We start from the raw sequence: 10,353 nt of genomic DNA, 5'->3' as shown, positions 1-10,353 counted from the left end.
GGGACACCGGGAATGTAGCCAGGCCAGAGATAGTTGGTGAGGTCTGGGCGTCCCATTGTCAGGGGGTGATGGGAAAGGTCAGGGAGACAGTGAGTGGGACTGAAGGTAAGAGAGGGAAGCCCAGGGCAGGACCCGGTGTGGCACTGTCCAGAAGGCCTGGGGGCCTGAGCTCCAGATATGAGTCTTGGGCGACCTCAGTTGTAGTGGTGGAAACAGCAAATCTGAGTAATTCCTGGAGGCATTTACCAGTTAATAGGAATTCTTCTGGAAATTTAGGGACACATCATCTTACTAGCCAGATAACAATCACCTGCTAATTTGCATCGAGCTGTGTAATTAAGAATACACTTTCTCCATTTTCACAGTGGCCTGAGGTATTATCCTGCCATAGCAGCTTCATGAGTAAAACTGTATAATAATTCTTCATGGAGACACAGAGGATAAATGAAAGGATGTGTCTAGCTAAACGCCCAGCACATGCTGTGCTGTGCTCAGTCGCTTCAGTCGTGTCTGACTTTGCAACCCCATGGTCTGTAGCCCACCAGGCTTCTCTATCCATGACATTATCCAGGCAAGACTACTGGAGTGGGTTGCTGTTTGCAACCCAGGGACTGAACCTGTGTCTTTTGCGTCTCCTTCATTGGCAGGCAGATTCTTTTACGACTATGCCATCTGGGAAGCCTGCCTAGCCCATAGGAGGTGCTGAATACATGTTAGCTCCCTTTGTGGTTGCTTCTTTTTAGGATGTGGATGGTGAGGTCCCACATGCTGAGTCCCATCTGGTAGTGAAGAGTGTGGGCTCCACAGCCAGACTGCTAGCTTCAAGCCAGCTCCGCCAATCATCTAGTCCTTAAACCTTGGACAAGTTAGTTACCCACACAGAGCTTGTTTCTTCCAGTAGGAAATAGAAATAACATGTGAATCTTTCTTGTGTGGTGGTTGGGAGGGTTACATGAGATAAAGCATGGAAAGCTCTTGGCATAGTCCCTGGCATCCAATCGCTGTTCAATAGTTGTTGACAAATTTCATTAAGGATGACTTGCCTAAAATACCCCCAAGAGCAAGTGGATTAGCCAACACTGGAATCTAGCACAACACTCTTTCTGCTACACTGTGGCAGCTTCCATTGAAAACGAGCTAACATCGATGGAGGACCACCATCTCAAGACACTGACATCAAGGCAAAGCACTTCATAGGGATATTATGAACTGAGGAGGGGCGAGTAAGTCTCAACGTCACAGAACTAGTTAGCTGGGAATATGGGGGTCAGACTGTCTGACCTCAAGTCCCACAACCACTGTCTATGCCAGTCACTCTTAAAATTCTAGTGTGGATCAGAGTCACCTGGAGGGCTTGCTAAAATTCAGATTACAAGCCCTTCTTCCAGGGATTTCATGGGGTTTTTTCTTTCACTTCTGAAATTAAAAATGGGTTTTATTCCTACGAAGGAAATATGGCTCTGATCCTACTACTACAGTCTTAACAACTTTCAAATATACAACAGGGTATTACTAACTACAGTTACCAGACTGGACATTGCATCCCCGGGACTTATGTATCTTATAGCTGAAAGTGTGCACCATCTTAAAAAGTTTTTTTTATTGGTGTATAGTTGCTTCTCCCAGAGTTTTTGATTCAGTCAGCCTGAGGTAGAGCCTGAGAATTTGCATTCTTAACATGTTCCCAGATGACGTCAATGCTGCTGGTCTGGGCACCACATCTAGAGAATTTGGCCTATACTAAGCTGCCTTTGTTGGGTACAATTCATTGTGATGAGAGATTGTGGTGGTCTACCCTGAATAGTCATTGGAAGGACTGATAGCTCCAATACTTTGGCCACCTGATGCGAAGAGCTGACTCGTTGGAAAAGACCCTGATGCTGGGAAAGATTGAGGACAGGAGGAGAAGGGGGTGACAGAGGATGAGATGGTTGGATGGCATCATTGACTCAAGGACATGAGTTTGACCGAGCTCCGGGAGACGGTGAAGGATAGGGAAGCTTGGGATAGGGTGCTGCAGTCCATAAGGTGACAAAGAGTCGGGCACAACAGAGACTGAACAACATCTGCAAAAACTCCGCTGACCTCTCAGGCTGCTAGGAGCCCCAAGGAGAGCCCTGGGGCACATTCAGGAAATGTGTCTCTGTTAAGCTCCTTGGAGCCTCATGACACCACCGACACCTTGTCAGATGCACATTAGGCACAGTCTATGGGTTCAGAGCCAGCACTCCCCGTTAGGTGTTTTATTATTTATTCACTTGACAGGAAACATACATTTGGTCATATAAAACACCATGCTACTGGCTTAATTCGTTGCGGTTGTACAACAGAACTCCTTTGGGCATTCAGGAAGCCCTTGCATGGCCAACTGAGGACAGCTCAGTCACTGGAGAGAAGAATCCTGCCCTGAAGAAGAGACCCACTGCCAGGCCCTCTCTGGGCAGCCTCTGTCCCAAAGCCCTGCAGAGCCATTCACACAAGTTGGGTATTATCAAAATAATGGTCATGCTGGGAGGAATGGGTGTTCTGAACTAGAAGATGGTCTTAAAACCAGAGCATACCAGGCAATTCATATATATTACAAATATATAAATTAAGAGGTCTACAGGTATACAAAATCTTTCCAAGGGGACATTAATTTCTTTCAATGTCATGCCAGGTATTTGTCAGAACCTTGAAAACAAAGGCGATGTTCAGTGGAGCTGGTATTAAAATTAGAAGGTATTTATACACAGGCCCTGCTCCTCTCGTGTCCACCATGGAACCCTCTGGTGTTGTCAGGGCCTCTGGGCAACCTCAGTACCCCCACAGGTAGCCCATCTGCAGTCTGCATCTTCCGAGAGAGCAGGGGACTCGCTCGAGGGCTCTTCTCCTGCGGCCCCATCTCGGCTTGACGGCGCCTGCGAACCCAGGGGCTGCCAGAGGGAGTGACGCTGCTGTCCGAGGAGTAGTCCGCGCATTTGCGGACGATCTCAGGACTGGCGCTTGTGTTCGGCCTGCCTTCTTCGGCCAGTGGGGATTTTCTGGAGACCCCTTTGCGCTGAGCCAAGGGGCTGCTCCAAGGACTGGAGCACGGGGAGGCATTGGGGCTCAGAAAGAGATTCTGGTGGCTGGAAGGGCTGAGCTTGTTGGAAACGGCATGTCGCCGGCCAGCCATAGGGGATGTCGGATTACTCTCAGGGTCGGAGGAGCTGTTGGCGGAAGACTCGTCCCCCATGTACTGCAGCTCCTCGACTCTCCTGTTGAGGGACTTATTCAGGTGGATGCTCGAGGTGGGTTCTTCGTCCTGATTCTTCTCTTTGGATGGTTTCTTTTTGGGTGGCTTCATGCCAATCAGGATAGCTTTCATGCTTTCCCTGCCCTGAGACTCTGTGATCATGAACTCGTGGGCTTTGATGGCTGCTTCCACCTCCTCGAACTCCACAATGGCACACTCTTGGGTCCCCACTTGGCTGTACCGGTTGCTGATCCTGCGGATATCAGGGGGCAGCTCTCGCCCGGGTTTGAGCATTCGCACTGACGAGATGACTCCGAAGGTCCCGAAGAGCTTGAGCAGATGTTCCATCACCTTCTCCTGAACCCTTCCATTCTTCTGGGGGGTGGCCAGGGCCCACAGCTTGGGGGACAGGTAGAGGTCATAGACCAGGAGCATCTTGCTGGGGAGGTTCTCGTTGGGGAAGAGTGGGACAGGGGTGGTCCTCCTCACCTTGCGGTGGTCCTCGTTCAACTCCAGGGTCACTGAGTACTTCAAGGCATGAGCTGTGGTTCTCCAGTCCCGGGTAAGGTGTTTCACCTGAAGAACACAGAGCAGATTGGAAATGGTACCTATTGTCCTTGTCCTCTCGGTGCCCTCTATAATCGCCCTCCCTCCTTTCCCTACCCCCGTAACACCAGGATCTGGAATCATACCTGGTGTGTGCAGGCACTCAAAAACCTAGTGAGTGAACGAACACACTCTCTATAATTATGAACAAGGTGGGATGGTTTAGAGCACTGATGCCCAACAGACCTTTCTGAGGTGATGGAAATATTCTATTCTGTGCAGGTGGAGAGGTTAAATCCAAAACAAGTCTATTGGATACAAAATTCCAAGGTCCACCTCTGGCTGGCAGTAAGACCTGAAGACGAATTCAGTCTCTCAGTACCCCAACTTTCTCATTTGTAAAATGGAGATATTAATATTGCCTACCTCAGAGAACTGTCATAAGAATTAAATGAATAGAGAAATATATACATATCTACACCCAGATACACATTTATATAAAACTTAGGGCAGTGTCCAGCTCACAGAGTATTCAATAAATATTATGTGGTATCCATATTTCAAATATTACATGCTACCGTTTTGACAGGATCTGGAGATTTTAACATTCGAATCCTTCTCTGAAGTGATATTTCTGCATTTAATACACAGAAGGTGCCAAAAGATCTTTCAATATCTCCCTCACTCCTCTTCTTTTAGTGGAAATTGTGTGTATCAATGCTACAGCCCAGGGAAGCTATATTTATACTGTAAAACAGTAATTTTCGAGAGGCCCACTTCCGGGAAAGGGAATGCCATGGAGAATGAGTCATCTCAAAGAGCCAGCGGAGGTGGGTGGGGTGGGTAACCTGAGCCAGTGCAGACAGTGGGCAGAGGCACCCTGACTCAAACAGAAACTTCCCGGAACGAAGAAGGGAGGGCTCCCAAACAGGGCAGGTGTGGGAACTGGTACTGCCAAGCTCCTGTGGAGCGGGCACTGTCTACTGTCCTGTGGCCTCTGGGTGAAATGGCCCAGACTGGGGCTTGGGATTCGGGAATCACGTGTCACCTACAAACAGACTCAGGGCTGATCACGGTAGCATGAGCCAAGGGCAGAGAGAAGCAGATCCAGGCAAAAGGTTGGACTTCAGGTGGACAGAGTCAATGAGGGACCCAGAAAATGTGAAGAAAATGACCAAGGGACAGTTCTGGGTCATGGGACACCCACACAGTGGCTCTGTAGGGTGAAACATAGGGGAGCCTTGTCTGTTGCTGGTCAGGGAGGGAGAACTCAGGAGAGAGGTGAAGACAAGGAGTGTTGGGGGAGGCCAGGTCAACCTGGCTTTAGAGGGCTGGAGAAGCTGCTGGAAGACCATGCCCAATCCAGAGAGAAGCAGGACCCAGCACCTGCTGCTCAAAGCCAGGAGTCAGGGCCACTAGAAAACCTCAGTTAGGACCAAGCATCCCAAGCCTGGGTCTGTGAGCCTGGAGAAGGAGTGTCCAGGTATAATCTGGGAAGAGGAGCCAGGCAGCTGCCATCTTTGTACAGTTACTAGAGCTTGGTAAGACTTTGTGAAGCTCTGTGATTGCCCTGTTAGTTACCTTTGTAACGCTTGGCAGGTTAAGTTGCTTCAGTCATGTCTGACTCTTTGCGACCCTATGGACCATAGCCTACCAGGCTCCTCTGTCCATGCGATTCTCCAGACAAGAATACTGGAGTGGGTTGCCATGCCCTCCTCCAGGGGATCTTTCCGACCCAGGGATCGAATCTGCATTTCTTACGTCTCCTGCATTGGTAGGTGGGTTCTTTACCACTAGTGCCACCTGGGAAGCCGCCGCCGCTGCTGCTGCTGCTGCTGCATCGCTTCAGTCGTGTCTGACTCTGTGCGACCCCATAGACGGCAGCCCACCAGGCTCCCCTGTCCCTGGGATTCTCCAGGCAAGAACACTGGAGTGGGTTGCCATTTCCTTCTCCAATGCATGAAAGTGAAAAGTCAAAGTGAAGTCGCTCAGTCGTGTCCGACCCTTAGTGACCCCATGGACTGCAGCCTACCAGGCTCCTCTGTCCATGGGATTTTCCAGCCAAGAATATTGGAGTGGGGTGCCATTGCCTTCTTTGTAGGAAGTCCCTACCTTTATTATATATGCTTCCTATTATTATTAGCAGGAAATCTTTTAGAATGAAAAAGGTCTTTGCTATTATTTTGGAGCTGTTGGAGAGTCTGTGTCTATTCTGCAGCCAGTTTTCAACAGAGGAGAACGCTCCTAAACAGATCCAGTTAAGTGGCAGCTTAAAAGTGAAACAAAATACAAGTCAAGTGCGTCGCTAAGTTGTGTCCGACTCTTGCGACCCCATGGACTGTAGCCTGCCAGGGTCCTCTGTCTTTGGGATTCTCCCGGCAAGAATACTGGAGTGGGTAGCCACGTCCTTCTCCAGGGGATCTACCCAACCCAGGAATTGAACACAGGTCTTCTGCATTGCAGACAGATTCTTTCCTGACTGAGCTACGTGGGAAGCATGAAACAAAATTAGGCTCACTTTAAAAGTCCCTGTGGAGGAAAAAAAGGAAGGTACAGGATGATTCCACTGGGGTCCCCCACAAACACCTTCCATGTGAGGGCTTGCTCACTGTTCTCTGGGCATGTGTGATACTGTGATTTACACTAAGAAATATATTTATTTGGTCTTCATCCCTGGTATTAGCACTGAGTTCCTAAGACCTTTGTAACTTTTCTGAGTGATAAGAGCACAAGAAGCAGCTTTCCAGAGGATGCAGTGATAAAGAATCCACATGCAATGCAGGAGACTTGGGTTCGATCCCTGGGTCAGGAAGATCCCCTGGAGAAGGAAATGGCAACCCACTCCAGTGTTCTTGCCTGGGAAATCCCATGGATAGAGGAGCCTGGCTACAGTCCATTGGGTCGCAAAAGGGGCGGAAGTGACTCAGTGACTAAACAACCACAGGAGCATCTTTTGTTCTAATAAGGTGACTCTGGGTGGGCTCTTGGATGGGGCGGGGCTGGTTACCAGAAAGACCAGTCATGATTTGAAGCTTGGAGCTTTCAGCCCAGCCTGCCATTCTCCAGAGAGGGGAGAGGGGCAGGAACTGCAGTTATAACTGATCATGACGACTTGATGAAGGCCCAATAAAAAGTCCAAACACGCAGGGTTTGGAGAGATTCTAGGCTGGTGAACACATCCAACCTGCCAGGAGGGTGTCACAGCCCAATTCCATGGGGACAGAAGCTCCTACACTCAGGACCCTCCCAGACCCTGCCCTATGTGTCTCTGCATCTGGAGGTTCATCTGTATCCTTTACCTTATTCTTTAATAAACTGGTAAATGTAATTAAGCTTTTTCCTAAGTTCTGTGCGCTGTTGTAGCAAATAATCAAAGCCAAAGGGTCATTAGAACCTCTGATTTGTAGCCGGGTTGGACAGAAGTTGTAGATTCTAAGGATGTGCTACTTGTGATTGGCACCTGAAGAGGGGTACAGAATCCTTAATCTGTGGGACCTGATGCCATCTCCAGGTAGATGGTGCCAGAACTGAGTCAGACCACAGGAGATCCAGCTGGTGTCACAGAATTGGTTGGTGTGGGGAAACCTCCTTTACATCTGGTGGCAGAAGTACTGTGAGGAGGCAGAGTGGGCTGTCCTTCATAGCCTGAAATGCCCCTTCCCTTCTCCTCTACCTTGAAAACTCCCACTCATCCTCCAAGATCCTATTTCAATGTCACCAATTCTGGGAAGGCTTCTCAATCTTCCATGCAGGGTTAGCTGTCCTGATCAATTAGCTCCAAACAGTACTTTGTTCTTTTCTGTTGCAGGTTGATGGTCTATTGTGATTACATTGGTGGCGATCTCTTGATGTGATCTATTGATGGTCATATTGTGATCCTTCGCTGGTTTCTCTCTCTTACTGGACTTTGCCAGGGCATGGAGAATGCCATGTTCATTCTGTATATCCTATGACTAACACAGCACTCAGCATATAGAATAAATATGTTTGGTGAATGAATAAAGGAAGGAGATCAAGAGAAGAGGGCAGAGAATTCTAACAGGCAAGGCAGAGAAGAACTCTGGGAGGAAAGCGCCCTCCAGGGCTCTCTAACCAAGTATACCAGCAGCATAGGCTGGGACCCACTCGTTACACATCCGTTATGCAACAGGCCACACGGGCTTTTCCATTCTAGTAAATACACTTCCCCCAAGGGAGACACCGAGTTCTTACTCCAACTGGCCTGTCACCTCATCAACAAGTAGGAAAGGTACAACCCAGTTGCTGGATCTATACAGCAGAGAAATAGATGAGGATGTTGGCATTACACAGCAAAGGTGGCTGAAGTCTTGGAGAAGGCCCATCTCCCAGACTGAGATGGGCCTTCCTGAACCTGAACCTCTTATTTACTCAATTCCACAAATGAAAAGCTTAGATTTCATGTATTTCTAGGCCTGGTAGCTGAAGCTCCAATACTTTGGCCACCTGATATGAAGAGGCAAGTCATTGGAAAAGACCCTGATGCTGGGAAAGACTGAAGGCAAAAGGAGAAGGGGGAGGCAGAGGATGAGATGGTTAGATAGCATCACCGACTCAATGGATACGAACTTGTGCAACCTCCAGGAGACAGTGAAGGACAGGGAAGCCTGGCATGCTGCAGTCCACAGGGTTGCAAAGAGTCAGACAAACTTAGCGACTGAACAACGACAAGGCCTGGTAGGTGTCTCTCAAGGCCTCTGAGCCCCCCTGTCCTGGCAAAGCATGCTCCCGGCCACCCACTTTCCCAGCAAGAGTGCTTAAACTTTGCTAAGACAAGGAATGTCATGTCATAACTGCTACCAGCTGAGATTTATCTCGATACCCAGGACCCTTTCAATGGTGTAGGAGGACATTCTTTTCATTTATTTATTCGGTTGTGTAGGATCTTAGTTGCAGAGCACAGGCTCAGTTGCCCAGTGGCATGTGGGATCTGAGTTGCCCAACCAGGAATTGAACCTGTGTCCCCTGTAATGGAAGGCAGATTCTTAACCACTGGACCACCAGGGTAGTTTCTGGGAGGACATTCTTAATAATGATCCTAAATCCCTTCTTTTGATCATTTTTTCCCTCTTTTTCAGGGCTCAGAGGAAATAAAAAGTTGTTAGTTATCAGGTTTCAAGGGGGTAAAAAATATTTAGAACCACAACCCACAGCACCCCTGAAATCCTCAGAGCAGCTTCTGAGAATGAAGCCTCACCTTTTTGAAGGAGGTGAGTAGCTTGACACTCACATATCCCAGCTTGTTCCTCCTCACGTGCTTGAGCAGGAAGGCGTCTTTCTCCAGGTTTTCATCAGAAAAGTAGAATTCGATCTGGTCCACCAGCTTCTTGATTAACTCCTCATCCGGCGGCTGCCACTCCTGCTCCAGGTCATCACGCTCATTCTCGCCCCCACTTGTCGTGGCGCCACTGAGAACCAGAGGGGACATGAAGTGTTAGGGGTTGAACTCTAATCTCCCCAAGTTTCATATGTGGAAGTCTCAACCCCCGATGTGTCAGAGTGTGATGATATTTGGGAAAAACGTCTTGCAAGTGTAATGAAAGGATGAGATCATACCAGAGTTGGGGGTGGGCCCTATTCCACTCAGAGTAGGGAGAGTACCGTGTGAGGATGAATGAAGGCAGAGGTCGGGGAGGTGTGGCACAAGTCGAGGAGTGTCTTAAGATTGCCAGCAAACCACCAGAAGTTAGGGGACAGGCCTGCACAGACCCTTCCCAGCACCTCAAGAGGTAGCCAGCCCCTGCTGACATCTTGATCTTGGACTGCCAGCCTCCAGAACTCTGAAGGAATACACCTCTGCTGTTCTAAACCACGCAGTTTGTGGCTCTTTGTTAGAGCGGCTGCAGGAAACTGTAATGGCTCGTATCTGAACTGGACTCCTCAGAGGTGAGAATCACATGGCCACAAGGGGATGGTTTGCCCCTAACTAGCTAAGAAATCAAGTTTTTGTTTAACCGTCTATTAACAGTTATGTTGCTCTGCCATTGACAGCATGCTTTTCATACACCCTGCTTATTCTTCCCTCCCCACTCCACCCCACAAATCCCTATTTCTACAAGACTGTTCAGCAGAGTGACTAAGAGCCCTGGGGTTCTAGAGTTAGGCTGCCTGAGTTTGAATCCTGACACCAACATTTATTAGCTGAGTCAACTTAGGCAAGAACTCCACTGCCACACCTCAGTACTTACTAGCTGTAAATCGGGATTCACGATTATCACTTTCTTAATAGGGCTGTATGAAGATTAATTAATTTGTGGAAAGATCTATGAACACCCTGACAGCTCAGTAAGTGATACATTCATTTATTCATTCATAAGTGCCAGATAAAGGATTAAAACTCAAATTTTCTGTCTCCAAAGTCAGCTCAGATGATACCTTCCATACTATGTTGGGACACTGCGTGGAATCTGGAAACAATCTCATTCACTGGGGCCCCTCTGAATGAATCCCTTTCCCCAGCAGCTCCACCTGGACACACTTCCTCTCCCTCTCTCCCAGAATATTAGGACAGGAGGACTAGGCAAAGAAGTACTGGGGCAAAGCTTTTTTAAGAAGGCCAATATTTCATGAAG

At 48.5% G+C, this 10,353-nt stretch overlaps 1 protein-coding gene across 1 annotated transcript; it reads right to left on the bottom strand.

Moving 5' to 3' along the window:
- Window positions 1–2,218: 2,218 nt before the first annotated feature.
- Window positions 2,219–9,230, bottom strand: LARP6 (La ribonucleoprotein domain family, member 6). Its single transcript, XM_010834481.1, has 2 exons — window positions 8,979–9,230; window positions 2,219–3,793 (listed from the first exon to the last, which is right to left on the bottom strand). Exons 1-2 carry the CDS (start codon window positions 9,207–9,209, stop codon window positions 2,726–2,728), a joined length of 1,299 nt encoding a protein of 432 aa, XP_010832783.1. The 5' UTR covers window positions 9,210–9,230; the 3' UTR covers window positions 2,219–2,725.
- Window positions 9,231–10,353: the final 1,123 nt, after the last annotated feature.

The sequence above is a fragment of the Bison bison genome, unplaced genomic scaffold (genome assembly GCF_000754665.1).
Source record: "Bison bison bison isolate TAMUID 2011002044 unplaced genomic scaffold, Bison_UMD1.0 scf7180017864034, whole genome shotgun sequence".
Classification (NCBI taxonomy): Eukaryota; Metazoa; Chordata; class Mammalia; order Artiodactyla; family Bovidae; genus Bison; species Bison bison.
This window is presented reverse-complemented; position numbering and strand designations above follow the sequence as displayed.

Bases quoted from the DNA above. Each gene is read 5' to 3' on its own strand.
- LARP6 (XM_010834481.1), bottom strand. From the start codon at position 9,209: ATGTCCCCTCTGGTTCTCAGTGGCGCCACGACAAGTGGGGGCGAGAAT. The intron at 3,794-8,978 runs GTGAGGCTTCAT...TGTGTTCTTCAG, and splicing joins TACTCACCTCCTTCAAAAAG to GTGAAACACCTTACCCGGGA.